The sequence below is a fragment of the Blennius ocellaris genome (genome assembly GCF_963422515.1).
Source record: "Blennius ocellaris genome assembly, chromosome: 2".
NCBI classification, from domain to species: Eukaryota; Metazoa; Chordata; class Actinopteri; order Blenniiformes; family Blenniidae; genus Blennius; species Blennius ocellaris.
Window position 1 is genome coordinate 25,645,937 of NC_137651.1, and position 23,978 is coordinate 25,669,914.

At 41.1% G+C, this 23,978-nt stretch overlaps 1 protein-coding gene across 1 annotated transcript in view; it reads left to right on the plus strand.

Moving 5' to 3' along the window:
• Window positions 1–367: 367 nt before the first annotated feature.
• Window positions 368–23,978, plus strand: part of gab2 (GRB2-associated binding protein 2) — a 39,770-nt gene continuing 16,159 nt past the window's right edge. Inside the window, exons 1-2 of the mRNA XM_080514042.1 lie at window positions 368–626; window positions 20,895–21,195. Coding sequence (XP_080370168.1) covers window positions 549–626; window positions 20,895–21,195 — 379 coding nt within the window. The 5' untranslated portion in view covers window positions 368–548. The remainder of the gene's footprint in view (window positions 627–20,894; window positions 21,196–23,978) is intronic.

Sequence of the window (23,978 nt, forward strand, 5' to 3'; positions counted from 1 at the left end):
TGTGTGTGTGTGTGTGTGTGTGTGGGGGGGGGGGGGGGGGTGGGGGGTGATAATTAAGATCCAACTGAATTACCCATACATGCGTTTTTGCCTCGTGCTGAATAAATGAGTTATATTCGAGATGTTGGAGCAGTTTGGTGGTGCGCGCTTCTTCCATCCTGTCCGTCCCATCGCGGCCCTTCCCTTTCTCTTTCTCTCTCTCGCCTCGGTGGGCGTGGTATGAGTTGGGAAAACAAATTGCAGACACCCGCTGAGACTTCCTCACCCTTCATCAGTTCGAGTTTCCCCGCGGCTCCTCTCAGCTGCCCCTGCGTAATTTCCCCGGTCAGACGAGTTTTGCGCGCAAGGTTGCGTCGGGCAGCGGGGGCAGGTTACACCTCCGGCAGGCGTTCCTCTCATTCGGGGTCTCAAATGGGGGGATCGGACTGTGCCAGTGGGAGCCAGATGCCGACAACAACTCTCTGAAGAGGCTTCAGGATCCGTCATGTACTGAAAGTGACGGACAGGCAGTTGAAGCGCAAAAAAAGGAGCGACTGACCGCGACAAACATGAGCAGCGGCGGCGGAGAAATAATCTTCCAGGGCTGGCTGAGGAAATCACCGCCGGAGAAGAAACTTAGAAGATATGTAAGTGCACTACACTTCCGCCCCGTTTAAAAGTTACACCGACTAACCCAGTTTGTTTGTTTGTATTCTGTCATGTTGGCGTTTGTCGCTCACCTGCGTCCTGACGTGCTGTCAAACTCCCCTGCTGACAGGTGCATTCTACTTTCTCTACACTGTGTCCCACATAGCGCTCATGGTCCTCATCAAGGTGTCGCATGCCTGCATGCAGTTGGCAGGTTATACTACGTGTAGGGGCCACGCATTGTGGGCTCCCGTGGCCAGCCAATCTAATACTCTACTATAACCTTAACCACATATGTGCACAAACTGTCATTTTGGCCTTATCCCAGCATGATTAGGTCATGTCTAATCAAGCACTGGTGTGGCCAGTTTTTTTTATTTCAGCCTTTAATGTCACAACAATGGTGATATCTGTCCAGCATTTGAGTATCTTTATTAACCAAAATAAGCCAAAGCTGCCTCTAAGCGCTTGCTGGGTGCTGGGCAGGAGAAGGAGGAGGGAACGGCTGCAAATCAGATAATGGGATTTATAGAGGCAGATAGAACCATGAGACAATCTCCTATAAATACAGCTGTCCACTGTTTATGTATGGTGTTGCCTTACTAGGCCTCTCCATGTTGCTGCGAGCTGACTTTACCATGATGTCATCTCTCCCTGTTTCATCTGGAAATTCATCCTTGAATGTCTTCAGATGCATCCCCCTCGTCAACCCCATCTCCTCTCTTTTGTCGTTTCCTCATTGTCCTCCACTTAAAGTTGGGTAATGTTTACACAGAGACCTCCATCTGCGGATGGTATGGAACAGCAGCTGCATCAGTGCAAAGGAAAATACTTGCTTGGCTATAGCACTTTATAAACAACAGGAGGAGGGGGGGGGGGTCTCACAAGGCAGATAGAGCTAACGTAATGGCCTGCAGGCAAGAGAGCAGAGAACAAGCTTTCAGCCTTTCTCACCCTGCTCCTCACCCCTGAGAAATGACCTATAAACAACCACACACACTCACACGTTTTCAGTTATAAAACAGTATCATGAGATCGAGTGTGCAGAACAAGCAGGCTTGTGAGTGCATTAATCTGTGTTTCTGAAATTCCTTCCACTTAAAGTCAGACTATAGACAATTGTGGCTGTATAGTCGCCAGTATTCATGTCATTTGACGTAGTTAAGTCAATGTAAAAAAAAAAAGAACTTCTTTACAAACGCTTCTTTCAAATATTCCATTGAGGAGGTGTTTTCTGTTTGGTACTGTGGTGGAGAGCTTTGATTTGTCATAATATTGGACTGGGCTCTGCTAAGGAGGTGTGAGGAATGTATTGCTTCAGAGCTGTGGCTTCTATGTTCAGTGCAACAACAGTTTGTACTATTGTGCCATTTGTAGGTGATTATTTGCAACAATGAAAAGGAATTTTAATCCTTAGCAACACATTCCCAGTCAATATTCAACCACTTTTCTATCACAAAGTCCAGATGAGGTCTGTGTTTGTTAATCAGTAGTAGTGAAATGATTTGTCCCAGCAGTGACCTGATATGGATGGGGGGTTTTTTTGTTTTGTTTTTCTTTAAGTGGCATACAGCCATATGTGTTGTTTAGTGCAGTATGCAGTTACGTGTAAGACAGGAGTGAAAACTACTGCTAACACTGCAGGCCTGCCATGCAAATCATATGCAAAGCCAAAGCAGTGGCAGTTAAAAGTGTAAATGCAACTGGTGGCGCAGACAGGTGACAACATGTTTGTACACATTAACAAACATGACGAGTCCCGAGTTAAGTGCTGTCTAATTGTTTAACAATGGAATTAACTCTCAGCCGTGACTCACTAATTCTTCAATTGCTGCTTGCTGCACAAACAGATGAGTATAACCTATGGGTGTCCCCCTCACCACCCCAAAAGGAGAGAGGAAAAAAAACGACAACAATAAACTCCACCCCCCTGTCAAACATGTGACCGTGGCACTGCAGGCGTGTGTAGCCCATTTTCACATTCACTGCATCTCTACAACACGAGGAAAACAGCGTCTCGGAGCATGCTGAATGAATCACTCGGTTGGAAGTTTATCTCTTATCCGGGGCTGATTAAGGTTTCCAGAGGTGGGCTGTGTTTTGGGGGGGGGGGGGGGGGGGGGGGTGGGGATGGGGATGGCTGGTTTGCTTTTTCTGAACAATGTCCAAAATAAGCAGAAGGAACATGAAAACAACTGACGAATGCAAGACTTACTCATTGCCTTCAGCACAACTCTGGCGGGGTTATTTTACTCATCAATCTGTGATCAGACAATTCGCTGTTAAACCCCCACAGCTGTCTCATTTTTTGGACGCGGCTCTTCTTCTGAACTTCTATCGAATCAATATGCTCCCAATAAAAATAGAATTGCTGACAGATTTTTTTTTTTTTATTTATTGACTCGCGATGAAAATCCCCTCAAAACGAGCCTTTTTTTTCCCGAAACATAGACACCCACCCCCCTGTAACGTTTTAACTGCTGACCTATGCATAAGTCACCCTAATTAATCATGCATGCGTGCATGAATTACACCCGACATGCCCAGTATGCGTCATAAATGTGGCATGGCGTCCTGTAAAAGATGCCGATGCAGTCGATGCCGATGCAGTTCTCGGGAATAATAAAAAGGAATGGAGCTGCCGTTGATGAAACCCTTCTATCTGCCCCGCTGTGGCATGTGACATCTTAAACGTGTCTGTTCACATACAGAAAAGCAGTGCCACATTCCAGACAGATCATATCGGCAAGGTGATATCTGCCGCTTCTCCTCCTTTCTCCTGCTCAGACATTCAAAGAACTCCAGCGTCTCGCGCTCTTGCGGATGTGGCACGACACGCAAGAGGAAGTGGAGTCGGAGCATTTTTGAAGGCGGCAGCGGAGCTGTGTCGCACTGTCAGCTGCCGGGTCCACTGTTGTTTTGCAGAGGGGCTTTGGGAAGTCCTTGCCCTCGGAGGTCAACTCCAAACGCCTCCCAGTTCCTGCTTTGACAGACACCCAGCGTTCACACAGACATTTTCCTTGTTCCATTTCATCTGCGGGCCTTCCCCTCCATACGCCACACAACTGGGGTGGCTTTATGTGACTCACTATCAAAGTCAAAACACTCCATCACCATTAGGTTTGTTCATCTACAAGTGTGATTCGTACTGACACAAGGCCACGAAATGACCACCGTTGTTTTTGCGAGCGTTTAATCTGTTGGTCACTTCAGCTGGTAGTTTCTCTTTGTCATCGCACCAATTCCATGTTATTATTGAAAATGTATTTAATTTTCTTTTCTGTAATAAATTAAAGCCTTGTTTATCTAACATTTTCAAGTGAAAATGCTAGATCGCGCCATCTGTTTGCGTGGCAGAAATGCTGCTACTGCAGATTTGCACCATGACCGGAGTAAACAGTTCTGCACACGTGTGAGTAGATGAACAATAACAACAATGGTGGCCTCCAGAGTGTCATGAGTCCCAGTCCATATTCTCCTGAATAGCAATTCACCTTGGTCATCTGTCCATATAAATGTCAGTGTACTTGTCATTGTTAATGTTCATAGCTTATTGTTCTCTGCACGTGTGTGTGGTTTCATTACAAAAACAAACAGCACCCACACAAGGTCCAACATTTAAAGTACACATTTCCCAGTGTGTTCTGTTTAGTAGGAAACAAATCCAGACAGCTCTTTCAGTGTTGAAGGTTGCCGACCCCTGGGTTAGGGAGAGTTACTAAGATGAATTCAGTGACGACACTTGAGATTGGATTTTGAGAGGTAAGGAGACATACTGTACTCCAGGGTCTGGTCGTAATGATAATCCTGAGGATCCTCGACTGAGCTTTGCACAGACTGAAGGCAATCTGATTGTCTGCATGCTAATGTCAACTGTTCTATCTGATAAGATTGAAAGTGTTGGAAGTACTATCCAAGGTGGTGTTACTGTAGAGTCAAGGCAGGACTTCTTCTGTAACGCCACATGCTTTGTTCGCAGGGCGTCGCATTGTGTCGTCACTGATGCAGGATCACACAGAATGCAGTATTCATGTAAATCGGTCAGTCTGTAAACCCTCAAAGAATTACATTAATAGAGTGACTATGTAAAGACATATTGCTGAACTGGTATAAAAACATTTTATAAAGGAAGTCCATTTAGCATTTGTCACCCACAGTATATTTATTTCAACTGTCGCAGATGCCAGACTTCCTTTGCATGTTTCCTACTGACCTTTTCCGTATGAAAGGGTGTAAGATTAGATTCTAATCACAGTATTGAAGTACATAAATTCATCTTACCCCATCCAGACTTTATGAGCCGTTCTTAAAATAATCTGAAGGAAATTGGATCCAATTAATTTTTCTGAGTTTGGGCCAGCAAATGGGATGTTTTGAGCAATTTGCTGAGACCGCCCACTATTAGGGGAAATTTTTTCTTGTAATGTTGCTAAATAAAAATGAGTCACATAACGACATGGATCACAAACAGCTGCCTGATGCAACTTTTGTGACTCACTGGTTTTCACTTTTAACCACTTTGCAGCTCTTTGTATCATAAATTACTATATTTTTAAAGGTTACTTTGTATTAGTTAGACTAGAACAGCAGTATTTTGTACAAATGCTGGGACTTGATTGCAGATAACAGCATAGAGTGATCCCTGTGCTAGATTTCATTTCGTGTCTGTGCAAGGGCTGCTTTGTCCGGCGGCATCATATGATTGTTACACTTCATTATTAGCTCCTCTAATATTCTATGCATGAAGAGAAATCTAGTTTCGACACTGATGATTAGCTCCAAATGCTAAGTCATATTCAGGAATCATGCTACCAGCTGGAGATTACATATCATGTGACTGTCATTAGATTGACCCTCTGAAGCTAATGAGCCTTACAGTCGTGATACGAGTCGGTAGAAAGGCCTTTTGGCTGGCCACTCTGTACAAGAGATGGAAATAAAACTGGGCATGAAGCAGAAATTTTAGCACCGTGGATAAAAGCAGTGAGAATTTTAATACACTTTCATAAATCTGGTGTTTGATTGCCACGTTAAAAGTGTGGATCTTTGCTTTGGCTGGAGAGGGAGGAGGGGGTTTGTGTCTTTGAAGGTGGTGTTAAGTTTGTTGGCTTGCAGAAACCTTCAGGTGATAACTTTTCTTTCTGCCAGTTTGTTATTGCTTTTGTGTCGAAGTGCTATTTTTGAACTTTGTCTCACATTGGGGTCTTAAAGGTGCCTCCCGCCTGGAGCACCGGGCTATTTTTGGAGCGATTGTCTGTGAGGCTATTTGTCTAACAGCTCAACAAAATACAGATTCCTGTTGTGCTCATAACAGCCAGATATTTACAAGAAGCAAACAAGGTGAATGTTTATTTTGTTGTCAACTTCCGGGCGACCAAGTACTGCCATGAATGATATAGTGACGTATGTGAGTAGTTATGTTTAGAAACTTTTTTTGACATGCAACATTAGTTCTGTATGGCTCAGTTTCCACATTAAAGATTTTGATCAAAATCATTCCAGTTCTGACCTCAGTGAGGTGTTATGGATATGTTATTCATATTTATTGACAATTGCAGTTTATTGAGGCTACTCTTTTTTTTTAATATATATATAGGACATTTTCAGGCTTTTTAAATTTCTATTTTAGAATCTTGTTGCACTTTTTTCTTTTCTATATTCTCTATTTTCTTTTATTGTATTTTGGGTGATATTTATATTTTATATCTTGGATGATGTATGTCTACATCGTAGGATGAGCAAGACAACATTTTGATTACACTGCGATTTATGACACATTTTAAGATAATTTTCTTGTGGTTCCCACTTTTATAGAACATGCAATTTTTTTTCTCGTTAAAACGACTAACATGAGGACTTGTCATTAAAATGTTTAAGATCAGGGCGGCACGGTGGTGCCATGTGACATCGACATACTCGTCTATGATTCTCCTCCGTCCTTCAACACTCCTGGCACAGAATTTTCCATCTGACATTAAATTGTCCTCAGATTGTCCGTCTCATTATATTGACCCTGAGATGGACTGGTGACCTGTCTTTGATGCACCCTGCCCATCACCCACTGTCAGATCACTGTGACCCAAGTGAATGGATTAAGGTCATGGAAAGTTTAATGTAATTTGCACCATTTTGAAATGATTGAGTGGAGCGATTTAGATTAGCATTGTATTCCATTTAAAAATATTCAGGTAGGTTTGGTAGTGACTTTCATATAGGATTAAAAAGCTGTTTAAATGTTGGACGCTCCTCTCATTGGAACCTCAACCCATTCCATTTTAGTTCCATCCAATCATCGTCTCTCTTTTTCACCACTTAACCAAATAAGAAAAGGCAGTCGGGCACAGATGGCTGCAACAATGACACTCATGCATTGTGAATTTTATGAGCGGATTAGATCTGTATGACATGTATCCAAATGAATCTTCATTGTGATATAAACATTTGCAATACACATATTTCAAAAGATGAACTTCACTGCAAACAATTGTCAATTCACTGTTTCACTGTGCATTCAAAGAAACATGGTTTAAAACAACAAAGTCAACATGTGCTCTGCTTCTAAAATGCCACGGGTGACCCCAAAAAATATGACAAAGATAGTGCTGGTGTGTCTAACAAGATAAAGAGCACTGTTAGAAGTTTGTTTATTTATGGCAAATCCATGCCATGACTCGATACTTGACAAAATTAAAACCTGACACATGGTCATATTGACAATTTTTGATAAATCAATTGGCACATTTCTTGTTTCTTTGTGAGGAATTGGAAGTAGCTGGAAGCATAGGGACAATATGCAAATTCCACACAGAGAAGTTCAAAGCTCAATATAGACTCTGAAGATATTCTTAAGATCAGAGTGATAAACACTACACCGCTGTGCAGCTCTCTGATTTCAGGTGTGGTATCTAAATGTATTGTCTTTCGAAGTGAAACAGTTGTAGACACTTTTATCTGTGTTTACACTTTCTACAGTATTTGACATGTGGGTGTATTTTCATCGCAAGGTATTCGTGTAACTAATAAGTAAACTGTGTGAGATGGTTCAGTTGGGTTGGAATTGTAGAAGTTCTTTTCTGCTGTGGTTGTGGTCCAGGCGGCTGCTGAACTCAAACTGAAAACAACTGTGAGCATGCAAAGTTTCTCCAAATCACACGGATATATCGTTTAGGAAACTGTGGTCCACCGGAAAAAAGTGTTTGTGCCATATTTCAGTGTGTTTTTTCAATCATTAATCCTCCATGCAAGTTTCCATACAATTGGTAACTTCAAAACAAATTGCTGACATGAACGTTTCATTTATTGTAGCACTTTCACATTCTTATTTTTTGAGGTTTTTTTTTGTTGTTTCCATCTTTCTTGTTTTCCTGTTGACATCACTTTGGGTTATCTTTGGATCCAGACATTGTTGAGTCACTGCAGCTCAGCTGAAGGAACTGAACATTCACATTGCTCACTTCATACAGATATTGGAGCCAGTGAATAAAAAAACCAATATGAAACCAAGGTTATCTGGTGCCATGGTCCTACTCCTAGCCTATATATTCACAGTCACAACACGTATAGATATGTGTTATTGCCTTCACGCAATATACATACATCAGAGATGTTGCTTCTTTAATCTGGTATTTAATCGTAAAACTATTTCCATGATCATTTTGGTGCATGGTGGCGCAGTGTTTAGTGTTCTCGCCTCACAGCAAGAATGTCGTGGGTTCAAATACAGGGCCTTTGTGTGTGTGTGTGTGTGTGTGTGTGTGTGTGTGTGTGTGTGTGTGTGTGTGTGTGTGTGTGTGTGTGTGTGTGTGTGTGTGTGTGTGTGTGTGTGTGTGTGTGTGTGTGTGTGTGTGTGTGTGTGTGTGTGTGTGTGTGTGTGTGTGTGTGTGTGCGTGCGTGCGTGCGTGCGTGCGTGCGTGCGTGCGTGCGCGTGCGCGCTATGGGTAGTCCGGTTTCCCCCACAGTCCAAAAAAAACCCAGACTGGAGTCCCTGAGCAAGACCCTTGACCTCCTCAGAACACACTTGGAAAAGAGATTATTAATCTCTGTGTTCCTCCCTCCTACATGTTGTATTAGTCGTAATGAACATCTGTTTGCCACTGGACATTTTATCATAACAATTGACAAATATAATATATTTGCAATAAAAGGGAGCTGTTACTTTGTTTTGTTTGCAGAGATGACAGGATGAGAAGTGATTATTGAAAAGCGATCTTTTTTATTGTGACTCAGAGTAGCACTAAGTGCCAATTGGAATAAATCAAATCAAAGAAATAAGAGAATTTATTCCATGTTGGCGAGCAAAGAGAAATCAGTGCCATAAATCATTGAAAAATTCTGCCCTTTATATCTTTTATAACCTGTTTATGATGTTTAGCTGATGCATTAAATCATTGACAGAGGAAACGAGTTCTATAGCACCTTGATTTTCCAGGAGTTAATGATGATTTATCAATTTTAGTGCTGTCATAAATAACTTGTTAATTTAATTAATTGATTTGAAATGTTTAACTCGTTCAAAAATGTATATGATTAACACAGTTTTGTTTACTTCATTTGTTTTTTTTTTTGGTTGGTTTTTTTTAACCGCTTCCTGGAGCAGCATGTGCAGTGTCTCTGGGTGCAGCACTGTGACTACAGAGCAACATAGTACAGAGTGGAATAATATTAAGGCAGAAAGTGTCTCTTTAAAAAGTTCCATGAAGGCTGATTGCGAAAGTGAAAGTCATTAGCTCAGAAGTAATTCTGCAGCAAAGCAGCATGTTGCCATGTTGGCTGACGAGTAGCCAACAAAATTGTGTAATACATTTTTTTCAATCGATTGACAGCCCTAATCAAGTAATATCTGTGTGTTATATATATTCCCTGTTAATGTAAAAGTAGACAATGCGGGTATAGAATGAAGGGGTCAAACAAAAGGTCTGAACAAGAGGCTCCAATCTGGCCCACCAAACCATCCAGCAAAAATGTCAAATTCAAAAAAGAGCTCAAATTTGCATGTTTTTGCGAGTGTGAGAAGGTTTTTTTTTTGGATATTTCACTGTGTTTTGCACCAGAAGGTTTCATTAAAATTAACTTTAAATATAGATTTTCATCATGTACACTCTGCACCACAACAGAGACCTTAAAATATACGTATTAAGGTTATTATGGCACTATTTTACCAGTCGGGCCCACTCAAGGTGAAATTGGACTGTATGTGGCCCCTGAACGAAAACGTGTTTGACACACCTGGTACAGATTATGGATGGATAAAAGTAAAAAATAAAAAATCTGTTGTTGACTGATGTTTGTTGTGAGGTGGACAAAAGTATTGTTGATTTCTGAAATCTCAAGGCAACATATTGATATATAAAAATTAGGGGTGCAGTGATACCAATACCAGTATCGGTTTGATACCAGGAAAAAAAAGTGGTATTGGTGAATCCCAAATAAAAATGTTTTGAGCGAAAGATAGATGCTTGCTAGTTCAATGGTAATTCCAGATATTATACAGTACTGCTCATAAATATACAATCTTATTCATGCATGTTGCTCATGGAAACTACAGTGTATTGTGTATAATGTGTGTTGTGTGTAAGCTGCTATGCTACATGATAACCCTTTCATTGTATTTACTGATGCTGTACATGCAGGGTGTTGAATAAAATATCACTGGCTCGGAGTAATACAGTTGTACTGACAACTCGGAGAATCCTCCTCGTGTGAAAACAGTGTTTAGCCATTTCCATCACTGCTTTGTATCTAAAACTACCTTGTAGTGAGCTAAAAAAGACAAGATGCTCAGGGCACGCCTGTCGTACAGGCGAGCATGAGCCGACACAGATGGCAGAGGCAGACGGAAGCGACACAAAGACTTCTGATTATAGATAATACTTGCCGTTAGTCAAACTGTCAGGGTGGGCTCATGCTAAGTAAGCCAAGCCTTTTGCTGATACGGAGACATGGCGAGAGATTACTCATTTTTCTAATGATGGAGCTGTTCAACTGCAAATTGAGGCTGATTATATCTACTGAGAGCTTTTCAGACTGTGCGGCAGATTTCCCAGCTCATTGCCCCTGTGAAGCATCGAGAGAATGAGAGCTTCGGGCACTGAATGCAGCATCCCGCCTCATCACGAATACACCTGTAGGGCGGCACAGTCATGTGACAGCATCGCATGTGCTGGCGAATTTTGCTGTAATCTTGCGAGAGCCGTTTCAAATGGATTCCACAAGAAGCAAAGGAGGTTTGAGAGCTCCTGTCTTGTTTCAAAGGAGGCTGTGAACTTTCAAATTGGACACACGATGGAAAAATCAAGAGTTAAGTGTTCCTACTCCAGAGGAGCCCGTCTGTATTTGTGCCCCGCAGCTAACCTCCCACCTTCTTTATTAACACACAAGAATTTATTGGTCTGTTTGAGGCCGATCTTCCCGCGTTGCAGCGTGTATTGCATCTGGCGTTCTTCAGAGGTCCGTGTTTTCGTCGACTGAGAAACCTGAGCTGTTTGATTTTACACTGCAGTGGGGCTCTAATGCATGTGTTGGTTGTGACTGCCTTGTAATTTTTTTATTTATTTTTTTATTCTCTCATCTGTCTCGTGTTTACCTTGCTAGGCACATGAATGGACGAAAGCATCTGGACAGTTTCACCACTGGAGCTGCTGAAGATGCTCACGTTAGTTGGCACACTGTTGGAACTGTGTCGTGTTTGCGACCAGAACATATTGGCAAAACTCCAGAAAGGTCTTTTGTAAACTTTGTCTGGGACCAGTGTCTGCTTAACGTCTCACTTGGAGCCAGGAGGTAGAACTTATAACTTACAATGGGACAACTTGTGGTTTATATAAGCTCACATAAACTAATGTCATATAGGTAAATACAGAGACGTTACACCTGCTCTGCACCGAGAAGAAGACAAAGTTTTATTGAGTTTTCAGAGACTAGATATTACATAACTGTAATACCACCACTTTTGATATAGGTGGCAGAAACTGACTTTTAAAATTGATCATGTGTTTACAGTCACGGATGTTTCAGTGACCTCAATAGAATTTATGCCTTTATAGTAATCGCAAGATGACGATGTGATTTGACCCCCTTTACGTAACGTCTTCAAGTGAAAGTGCAAAACTTGATGATTTTCATGACAAAGGTGTTTAGAGACATTGAAAATGGCTCCCAATGTGGAACTTTTTGAAAATGCGGCAACTCTGTCCATGGAGACGGTGGAAACACGGCGACTGTGCATGCGCACCACCGCTTTAGCAAATAGCTCTTCTGATACCTGGACTGCGAACTGTGATCAACATATCCAGGATCTCTCTGTGTAGTAGTTCTGCGTTCCATAAATTCATGTTTCTGCAGGTGATCATTAACCTCATTATCACAGATCAACCCTCGTGGAGCAAAACAGACATGGAATAAGTCCAGAACAAAAACATTCTTGAAAGCCTCTGTGATGAGGATTTATTTATCATGTCAAAAAGATCACTGTAAATTAATTTCTCCTTTCCACTCAGCTGCAGTTCAGCGCTGAGCCCGTGCACCAATCACCATCATTTAAGAATGGGCAGATCATTTTCCAAGAGATCTGATTGGTCAGGAGGCGGAGCTCTGACTGCTTATCAAGAACATAACCTGTTCTGGCACAGCTTAGACATTCAGCATAAGTTGCGATGTTGCTTTATCCCAGTGAGAAGTGAACGTGTTTGGAAAACCCTGGGTTTGATGCAAAGGATAATATACAAGAATATTCTGAAAGTGGCTACATTAAGTCTGTTAATGTTTTATATTTTTGGGCCCTGTTGCATGTTTGACACTCCTGGTCTGGATTTGTCTTTGAAGTAGTTGTAGAAGCAATCTGTGCAAACTTGAAATGTTCTTTTTTTATTTTTGGTGCTGTGTGAGTGGGGAAAGACATGTTCTTCAAATGTAGCCGCATTGCGCTCTTGTATTTGCGCCGGGAATGTGTTGTGATGTGTGACCCGCTATTGATTAGGCCCAGATAATCGGGGCTTTGTCGTCATCGTCTATCCAGCTTTGTCTCCTCTCGCCACATTAATCAGAATCACAAGTGTTTAGACTTTTAATTCATGCATTGCAATGTGACAGCCGCTGCTAAGGGAGATGGAAAGATTAATTCTTGCTTTACTCGGACACCAGAAGGGAAAAGAAATAAACTTGGCAATGTGTTAAATAGTCCTCTTTTGTTCCTAACTGACTGAAAGGAACAGTTTTGATGTATGAAGGACAACAGTTGTTGATTAAAAATGGGGACAATCCAAATCAAATGTTATAGATTAGATGGCTATGAAAATCAGTGCTGAACTGAACAACAAGTCCGAAGACGCAAGAAGAAAACTGGGTGATTTTCATCTCATGAGGTCTTTAAAAATCAGCAGTTAGATGAGTAAGTTGGAGGAAGATGCTCTATAATCTTGCAATTACTCGTTCTTTAAAGAAACAGTTTTATGAAGTAAAGGTAACATAACAGAGATGAACTGTAGTGTGATAGTAAGTAAATGCTTCTGTAATGCTGTGGCAACACTGGAGTAGTGGTTAGTGAAGTTCTAGGTCACAGGTTTGCATTCCTGGACCTGGGTAACAGATTTTAAGGGCAGAAAGTTAAAGTTGGAGAACGAGAAAACGAGAGGCCTGAAAAATGACAGTGTTTTCAACTTTTCTGCAAAAACGTTGCCATCTGAATGTAAAACTTTTCTCGATTGAAAACAAAACACCAGTGCAGTTTCCAGTCAGTCGTGTAAACGGGGCCGAAAAGGTCACTCCCAAAGTGTAAGGCAGCTTGACGAACTGTGGACCAACGTGATCGCTACCATTAACGTCATTAAAAACACAACCTGTTAAACCACACGCCTGTTTTGTTTCACTGTGATTTTGTGAAGCTTGGAAAGTTTGTTTTTTCCCCCACTGTCATAGCAGTGCTTGTTTTAGAAACTATTTTAAAATTTGATGCTACAATGCAAAAATAAAAAAAAATTAAGCAAGTTTAATACGAAATTTGCAGTTTGTATGAAACATTCTGCAACAACAAGTACAGTCAAGTTTGAATGTGAAAATTAGTACATGGGGGTAGGATAAAGAGGTTTGACCACTCGTAAAGCTCACTGAATTGTGCATTATCATCCTGTCATGTTCACCCCTTTCAACTCTCCTTTTCTGCAGTTTTATCATTGTTGGGATGTGTCTACTGGTGTGAGAACTGAGGTGTCACGGCACAGGACATCCAGAAGACCCGTTGTACTGAGGGCTAAACTGGTGGTCTGGTGACAACACACGTCAGGCAACACGATCAAAACAAAAAGCTAACAGCAGAAGCAAAGTGGCTCCGAGGCAAGCCGGTCCTGCCGCCACGGTGCCGGTGTTTGTGCAGCTGTGTGCTGTGTGTACTGCAGCAGCAGGTAAACCCGGGGAGGCAGAGTCAAACACAACAACCTGCTGGCTCCACCCACAGCGCTTTAGTAGGAGCAGAAGTAAATATGACGTCCCAAACCTTTAGCTCCAATAACATATGTGTTTAGCTCGAATGTTTGCTCATCCACATTTAAAAACATGTTGACTGATTCTAATCATCCAGACTGTTGACACAGCCTACTACTAAACACGCCGCGCTTCGCTCTGAAAGGCAAACCTTAGATAATTGTTTAGGGCCTGGCCAGCTCCCACTTCATTAGTGTGCGTCTTTGCAATAGTGATGAATTGTGGTTGAATACACGAGACCAGGCTTGATTTTGTGGTGTTTTATAGCAGATGTGCAAATTCAGTAAATGATTGCTGTGGCTTATTTACTGTCCATTTATCTTCCAAACTGTGACATAAAGCCTTGGAGGACCATCGCCACTTACCAAACTATTGTATCTCTCATGCTGCTGCAGTCGCAGAGGTTTTGTATGAATTGGCTTGTTTTCCCACAGAATCGTTGTTTTGCATTCTGCTGAAAATAGAGCAGACAAACGTGTCGACTTATCAACATCCAAAGAAACAAAAGGAGCTGGTGACACGTGCTAATTTTGTTGCTATTTCCAGGAGCAAACCCACCAAAAACATTGGAGTTGTTTTTTTTTGGTTTTGTTATTAGATGTTTTCCTTCCCATCTAAAATAAGACGCTCATCCTTTTGTACTGTGGTCTCTCTGTAATAGTGACCCAGGTCAAATAGGACTGTGCTGGGACAAGGTGAGATCAAGCCTTCATGAGATGATTGAATCAGACTTGAAGAGACTAAACGTAGCGCATTCAGATACGGCTGGCTTCCCTCTTTCTTGGAGAGCTTCAAGTGCTGGCAGGCAATCCTTTCAACCTTTTTTTTTTTTTTTTGTTCCCTTTTCTTGAAAATGTAGTCTTATCGTTTTAGATCACAAACTGCACAATTTCTTTACCGCATTTTAAGGAAGTGTTAACCTGATGAAATTGGATCTATTTTGGGGGTTTCATCTTTAGTGGAAAGCGTAGTGAAACATGATGAACAGACGCCAGTACGTGGAAATTGCAACACGTCCCATGTGGTTTGTTCAGACAATAACGTAACGCTGATATCATGTGAGCCGGAGCTTAAAGCCTTCTCATCGGCCTTGTGAACTGTCTAGTTGTTAACAAGGGCAATGTTTCCCCGCTGAGTCTGCCCGACTAACCCACCCACCCCTCCCTTTTTCTTTTTTCTTTTTAACTTAAACAGTGAAGTAGCCTCAAACATGAGGGGGAGGGGAAAGTTGGAAGAGGAACGCAAGAGTTCAGCCTAGTTTTAGTGCTGCGGCCCTCACTTCCCACCGTTTAGATGGTGATTGATGGGCTTAGACATGCTCTGTAGGACGGGCGCTGGGTGGGTTCACTCATTTTGTTGTCCTCATCCCCCATTATTTACTCTATGGAGGAACACCCCCCCCCCCCCATCCCCCCAATTTAAAGGAGTATGAAATAAACAAGAGGGAGTAGAAAAAAGCTGCACAGCCAGTTGATAAGTGGGGGCAAAAATAAAAAAAATATATAACTGCACTTAATGAGGAGCTTAACAGCAAAGTGACGCTGAGAAACATTACTCAACCTTCTTCTTGAATTGGAAAGCGGCTTGTTTTCTCAACAGCATGCAAACGTCTATTTTTAGGAGGAGGAGGAGGCCTCCTAAATAAATTGTCTTTCCTCCATGGGTTGAGAGCTGTCCCGGGTTAATATGATGGCCACAAGCTATAAAAAAAAAAATGCCAGGAATAAGCCAGCTGGGGTCACAGTGACCTCTTAAAAATGGGCAGCACTCCAGGTCTCAATTAAGTGATCTCTTTTTATTTATTCCAGAAAAGGCCAAAATATTCAAATTGGGGGGGTTCTCTCTCGCGCTCGCTCTCGCTCGTCATCTATGATGCGACATTTTAAATACATTTTTGAAAAACGTATTTCTGAAGATCACATCTGAGCCGGTGCACAGCACGCCCCTGTTGAGTTTGCGTTCTGGGCAGCTGCCAATGTTTATGTCTTCGTGTCAAATATACTTAATAATCCTTCCAAATGTGTCAAATGTACTTTAAAATCCAATCCTTCCAATAAAAAGAATAAGAATTTTCGTGGACGAGTTGTCCGGAATCGCGTGGACAAGTCGTCCCGGTTTGCAGTTTTGTGAACGGGTCTCTCCCTCTTTCTCTTTCTCTCTGGTTTCTAATGAAAAGAAATACGTCATGCTTGGGTTTGTTGTTGAGGTTACATCACAGTATTTCTATGAAATAAGGAAGTTCATGCCTGAATGGAAACACTTAAAAAGAGAATCAGTTTACTTCGCAGGAACTTTTACACTTAACTTTCACCTTATTGGTAAACCTTCATAGGAACATGTGAGAAATGACCTTCTATGTGGTTTTCTCACTGCTACACAGCTCATCAGATAGTGTTGATTAAACTTATTATTTGTCTTGACACTTTTTTTTTTTTGCTTCACCCTTGTTGCTTCCTGACACAGGGCGAGCTCTACTATCGCCACCATTAAGGCCATATTGCCTCCAGCTTTTATCAGTGTATCAGTCGGACAGAAAGTAAAATGAAAAGCCTTGTGTTCTGATACCTCAGGAGTACTTCAGTCTACACACTGAAGATAAGATCACTGTCTGTACTTTCTGGAAGAAAGAAACGTGGGGTTTGCGTAACAATAATAGTACTGGCAACATATTAAAATAACTGAAGTTCAATTTCTGTATGCGGCACAACTGATCTTGTATCAAAATAACAAAAATAAGCTGGATGTGGCATTATTCTACTTCACAATTCCTCAGTATTGTGAGGACAAAAGAGGCAAGTAAGGACAAAAGAGATGGAAACGGTTCAGCACTTGCACGTAAGGAAATGCTTCACTGAGCTCTGCAAGCAGGACACATGTTGCACAGCATGAAAAGCAGTACTGTGTACATTTCATCCGAGATAAATAGTGACTATTTTCAGATGTACAACTTCTTGATCGATGACTGGAATGAGGTTTTTCTTTTCTTATAAAGGAGCCTTAGTTCTGCACTTTCTCGTCGCATAGTAAAAGATATGATCATTATTGGCGCCCATTTAGGGTTTTTAAAAAATAGATTTTTAATTGTAAAGCCCCAGCAATGTGTGAATAAAAAAATGGAAAATACAAGACGGAATGCATTGGGTTTGGGATTTTTCTTTGAAGCAGCTTAGGGTTTATTTACCAGCTTAGAAACGGCTCCCAAAGTGGAACTTTTCCAAAATGCTTGTGCTCCATCGCAATTTAACTGGCATTGCAAGACTTCCTAGAAACGTTCAGTGCCAGTCTCTTTGTTGACCAAAAAATGCTGCTATTGCTAATGTGCACCATTGCCTAAGTAAATAGTTTACCTGTAGGGAGCCGGCTATAGGGAATCACCTGTAGAAGCATTCAATTCGGCTGTCCGAGAAAATGTTGCGTAATCTCAATTGTTAACGTTTATAACGCATTGTTCATCACAAAAGGGAAAAACGGCACCACCTTGTGGGCTGGCATGTTAATTACATCGTTTTCAGCGTTTCTGTCGTTGTCATATAAATGGAAATCATTTTCTGTAAATGTGAAGCTTCTCTGAACCAAAAATGATGTGTTCACTTCAAACATTATTGTGCAAACGATGCCTCGAGGCACGACTACAGACTGATGCACGTTCATCAAAAAGCATATTTACAATCAATTCATTAATTCAGTTTTAGAAAAGGGAGATATCGTCTGCAAATAAAGATGTTATCCGTTACTTTACAGTTGTTGAAATTGTTTTGCTTGTGAAACCTTCAAAAATACTTCACATCTAAATTTAGGTGGGAGCATTGAGAGCAGACAGCCTTGTTTAGAGGTACACAGAGATACCCGATTATCTTTAACGTGATCCTTTTCTTCAACCTGTGTTTAGTCTGATTCTTTATTGTGACTGGAGCTTCATGAGGGCACAACAGAAAAAGACCCACTCACTGTGTCGACATGAAAGGCTCATTTTCACTTTTGCTGCAGACTTAACAGAGTTTTTTTTTTTTTTTGGGGGGGGGGGGGGTTTAGAAGTGACAGATTTTAGCCTGAAAATAGTCTTTTCTTGTATGTAGAGTACAATATTGCTTGTGGTGATCTTTCTGAATATTTCAATCATGTGATTTCAGATTCAGTTTATTAGCCATTTGTAGTATGGAAACCACATTGGAAAAAAATGTGCAAGGTGCTCAAAGTGCACTGTCAACATTTAAGACATTTCACACTAATCAGTCAATCAATGCCACATAATATAGGGTAAAAATGGTAAAATACTGTGCAATAAAAAGTCTGTACAAAAATACTGTAAAATTTGGAATAAATACAAACACTTCTATAGCTGATATCTGTTATTGATATTTGTTCTTTCAAATAACGGTGCTTATTTGACTTGGTTTGTTTTTGGTAACTTTTTTTCTTGATTTTTATGCTTTTTACACCAACCCTGGGAGCAATGCAAGTAATTGGAGCTGTCAATGGAATAAAAAAGTTTCTAATCACATTTTCTTAATGCAGATTAATCTCACTTTTCTTTCATATTTATAATTACATCATTTTGAATTTTCAGAGCCTCGATGTACAGCACATTGAAACATTATTGATTGCAGTTCAGTCTTTGGCAATGTATATTGCACACATTGATAATTATACTTTGCAATACATTCAAATATATAAGCAGCTCTAACGGGCGTGTCTTCTGCTATAAATGTGTAAAACTTTGGTTTATTCTGAAAGCCAAAAGTTTGAAAAATCCGGGGGTAGTTTTTGAAACTGGAAAATGTACTTGATTGCAATGAGATCAAACTACCTCTAAAATAACATCTTACAAAATGTCTTGGTTATTCTATATTACTATGTTTTTGGTTCTGAACTAGATAAAACAATGATGCGGGTGGATGAATGTTACAATTGTGCCACCTTTTTAGATTTCGTGTGTGAGTGAACGATTGAACTGTAGAAGGCCTGGAGGCCACTGTCATATAAAACTTCTCTGCTTTCAAGGTAGTCTTGAAATGCCCAACATCATAAACTGTGTAGGAGTTAGTATTGTGAGAATTACACATGCCAAGCCTCAGGCTTGTGTGGGAATCTTCAGTCTTTAAATCTCACAATATTTGTGTTTAACTCCCAAACATTCCCCCTTTGACTGTGAGCTCAACCTAAAGTAAAACGTTTTTTTTTTTTTTATACAATAATTTATAGTTCCGGGTAACGGCACACTAAATCTATTTCGGTCAGTTCTCACTCATAAATCTTGCATCATACATTTAACCTCTGTGAGTAGGAATTATATTTTTTACACCAGAGTGTAGCCTTAATAACCCAGCTGTGTCAAAGCCATTGTTACATATTGTTAATCAGATTATATGGCAAAACATCAGCAGGAATAGCAATATGCATTTTCTCCAGCTTGAGTATAGGAGCAAGCATTCTTCAGTAGCTTTTTTCTAAAGTGGCAGGTTATTTCTCTTGTTAGTGAGAATCTGTGTATTCTCTCCTATCTTTCTGGTTTCTTGGCTATTCTAGTACCAAAAATGCCCTGCAGCATCTTCAGTTCAGCATCTACATTCAGATTGTAGCCTTGGTGACCTGCCTGTTATCTAAACCGCAAGAGGTGTGACAGCAGACGGAGCTCGAGTGTGTGTTACAGTGTTTCCCAGTGCCACAACCGTGTGACGGATGGCCAATATGCACAGAAGCAAGGCAGCTATTTCAGCGGTCATTAAGTTTACCTCCTCATCTCAGCGTTAATGGCTTCCCTAAATAGAAAACTTAGCATTCATAGTTCCAGAGGAGATTAAGAATATCTCTCTGGAAAGCACAGCAGCGATGCAGCTTGATCCATTTGCCCTGCCCTCTGTGCGTGCGTGCGTGCGTGCGTGTGTGTGTGTCTGCCTTGCGGCAGTGTCTGCGTTGATGGAGAGAGAGGAGGCCTGCAGGATTCTGTGTGTCAGCAGCCTGCATGTGAGACATTGCCTGGTGGAAGTGCATCACTGGCAAATGTCCAAAATCCCCCCCCCTTTCTCTTCCTGGTCTATCTTCCTCTTTTGTCTCCGAGCACAGAGAACACACAGTCCCCTTGGACAGTTGCTGGAAAACCATATGGAGCAGTTGTATTGAAGGCCACTGTTCTTCCTGTCTGCATTTCCATTAGACAAACACAACAATGGGATTGTTTTGAATCCACCGTGTTGTATTGTGGTTCTCGAAACGCTTGCCTGTTAACTGTGGGGATTGTTGATGTCTGCTGCTTTTCACGTGGGTTATGACAAAGGTTGTTTATTTACACTCAGACAGAAGTTAGTGTTGTGCTCATATGGAGGTCATCCTGTAACGTGATTGGCCCGCAGTGGCATCACTCGGCGCTTCGTGAGGTTGGGAGGAGCCTGCAGTGTTTTAATGAAGTTGACATGGAGAAGCTCTGCTTTTCTGAGCTCAAGGAAGGATATCAACACAGGAAATACGTTGGGAGGGAATAAACACCTGCTGCCTCTCTTGCCCCCTCACGGCCTCTTACACATGCAAAAACCACACACATGCTCACAACCACAAGCGTGCTCCAATAAGCAGACTTTTGCCTCTAAAATCTGTTACATTGACAGTTGACAACACAACTTAAGTCCAGTTGTTGAATTTGTTGCAGCACATACAGTAAGAAGTCTGATTATCTCTATTAAATTATTTCTTTAATGATGTTTCTTGAGGAAATGATTAAATATTGTTATAAATGAGTGCTGATGCATTGTAAACACTGAGCGTTTGAGCCGTGTTCTTACTGGTATATCTCTTTACAGGCTTGGAAGAAGCGCTGGTTTATACTTCGGAGTGGCCGCATGAGTGGAGACCCAGATGTCCTGGAGTACTACAAGAACGACCACTCGAAGAAGCCCATCCGGGTCATCGACCTGCACTGCTGTGAGCAGGTGGACGCCGGCCTGACGTTCAAGAGGAAGGAGTTCCAGGACAGCTTCGTCTTTGACATCAAGACCTCGGACCGCACTTTTTATCTGGTAGCTGAAACCGAGGAGGAGATGAACAAGTGGGTCCGCTCCATCTGCCAGCTGTGCGGTTTCAACCAGTCGGACGACAGCAACGGTAGGAAATCTCGTTTCATCTTTTTTTTTTTTTTTTTATGTTTCTTTTGATCATCTTTTGGGTTGAATGAGCCTTATGAGTTAAATCACTTTGTGTGAGTCATTTTTCTTTGAGGTTTCTGGCCTCTGTTGACCAACCATTTGTGATCAAAGCAGATGGAGGGGGTTGGTGGAGGCATTGTATGAAAATCTGATAAAATGGCAATAATTAAATGGTGGGTACAGCTAATATTTATTGCTTTAAAACATCTGATGAGTTGAGATGGTTAAATGAAAGGTGGGAGTTCTCCGTTGCTTCCATTATATTAGTTTTTTAGTCCAATCTTCCATTGATACAGCTTCAATCATTACGCATGGGAAATACATTTTATCCACCCTCTGCTCTTAATTTTTTTAAGAGTCACTTAAAGCAGGTAGCTTGCTTGTCTGAATTATTCAAGGGAGGTTTTTTTTTCCCAACTTCCAGATCACGCTTGGTCCTCAAACTGTACCTGAAGACAGTGCACATGTTAAATCAATGTCGGGTTTGATCGAATTACAGAGTCTGGAAAAAATTGATTCTCAAAAGAACACACTGACTTGTATACAAGTGTCAATTTGGTTGATCCCATTTACACAAGTCGCTACAAATGGCACCATCCACTTGTTTTTAGAGTGGTCACCCTTCGTTCAACATTCCAGATTTAAACCCAAGTCCCATAAAATAAAAGGTCAAGTCTCAACTCATAGTTATCAATAATAATAAAACTGGAAGCCAATAAATAGTAATGAGATTCCGTGAACTGCTGCATGCTACAATTTATGGATATGAAAGGTCAAACTTGTGTTGTCAAAGAGTAGTGTATAGAGGGTTTTTACAGTTTAAAAACTGGAACACCTTTTTTTAATACCTCCCCGACTGCAGTTTTGTAACAGCAGGCACCTTCAGTCTTCACAAAAAGTCATCAGCAGAGGTTCAGCTACATTGAATTTCGTCCAACTTTGTCATCACAGTGGTGTAACAGGAACGTCCCTCCCAAGTAAATGGACCCAATGTCTGTTTTTGATTTATCTTTCCTACATTTTGCTAGGGTGTGATCGCTGTTTAATAAATTCAGAATTCTTGGTATTTTCCCTCCTGTTGTGGGACATTTTAAGTCATTTTGTCAACACAGAGTCTGCTATATTTTTGTAGCTAAACCCTGAACCACCTGTGGGCATATAAATGCACGGTTGATTTCAGTAGTTATGTTTTATAGAGATTTTGCTTGTTCTCATGCTCCGATTTAGCCCACAGTCCAAAAACATGGGTTCGAGGAAATTTGGTAAATTGAATGGCCTGTAGGTGATTGTGGGTGCCTGTGGCTGTCTCTGGTCTGAGATGGACTGGTTGCCTGTTCATAGATTACAAAAACAATTCAGCAATAATCAGCTAAATACATAATCACGAAAGACACATTTATACAGCCATTTCAAATCATTGTTTTGTTATTGCGTCATACTTCAATACGTCCTTTACGTTTGGATCAAGGTTATACCTTCAGTGGCGGCAGATACCAACAGTCCATGTCAGCTATTTTTTTGGTGGGCTCATTGAACAGTATAGTACCTCTTTTTCCTAAACTCTACAAATTGAACAAATGTATCCACAGCAGTTTTGTGCAGTAATCATCCCGTCATATTCTCGGGTCTAACTATCCAGATTGCCTCCATTCTGTTGTTGTTTTCCTACCATCTGGCAGCTGGTTGTTGTTTTCCTACCATCTGGCAGCTGGTGAACGTTAATCTTGTGCACATGGTTGATCATCTGTAACATACAATATGTCCAGGTGTGGAAAAAAAAAAAAAAAAAAAAAAAACGGCTGTGGAGTGTAATAATCCTTGCATCACGAGGAGATCCTCATAGTCTGTGTTCAGTAATTAGCAGGGTCCTGTTATAAATCTCAGCCCCTATCAACTGAGGTCAGTAGGGTGTGGCTGGGAGAAAAGGTGGGAGGGTGGAGGGAAAAGAAAGGGCTTATGTCATGACAGCTGCATTGGTCATCACACTCCCTTCAGTGTAAACGTCAGGCTTCTTGTTTTTGGCCATGGAGTTGGTTTTCACCAAAGTGTTCCTCCTCCTTGGAAGTTTTTATCTGAAACTGCAGATGCCTTGACCATCCAAATGCATTTTACACTCTATTTTAGTAGTCTGCCAATTATACACAGACATTATGCAAGTTATACTGTACTAGGACCCAGTCTGTGCAAGAATCGTCTCCGAAAGAGGACTTCTTCCAAGGATTATTTCTCTTATTTTTGGCTATACGCACCAAAATTAACACGTTTTGATGCTGGGAACAATCATAAGAGATGTTGACTTCTTAAAGAAGTTTCTGTGTTCCTCAAAGGAAAGAAAAGCAAGTAATCACATCAAACGCTTTCCTTTTGAATCCATCTTGGCATAAGAAGCTTTTGATGAGTAAATGATTGATTTTTAATTCCATCAACCCTCCTTTTCCTTTTTAAAAAAAAACAATTCAATATTTCTCGCCCACTCCCTCGCATGTTGTTGTCGGTGTGGAAGTGGAAACAAATTCTCACCACCTCTCTGCTCTTTTCATCAGCACTGGCCCACTGTTGAGTAGAGTGCTTGTGTTGCTTGGTATTTTCACACAAAGGATCAGATTACAGTTCTGAAACTGCTTGTACAATAATCCCCACATGTATTTTCTATTTTTGCATCAGCTAGTGTTACTTATAGTCACTCTTAGTTTTTCTTATTTTTAAACGGAGTGAAACAATGTATCTGTTCGATATCTTACC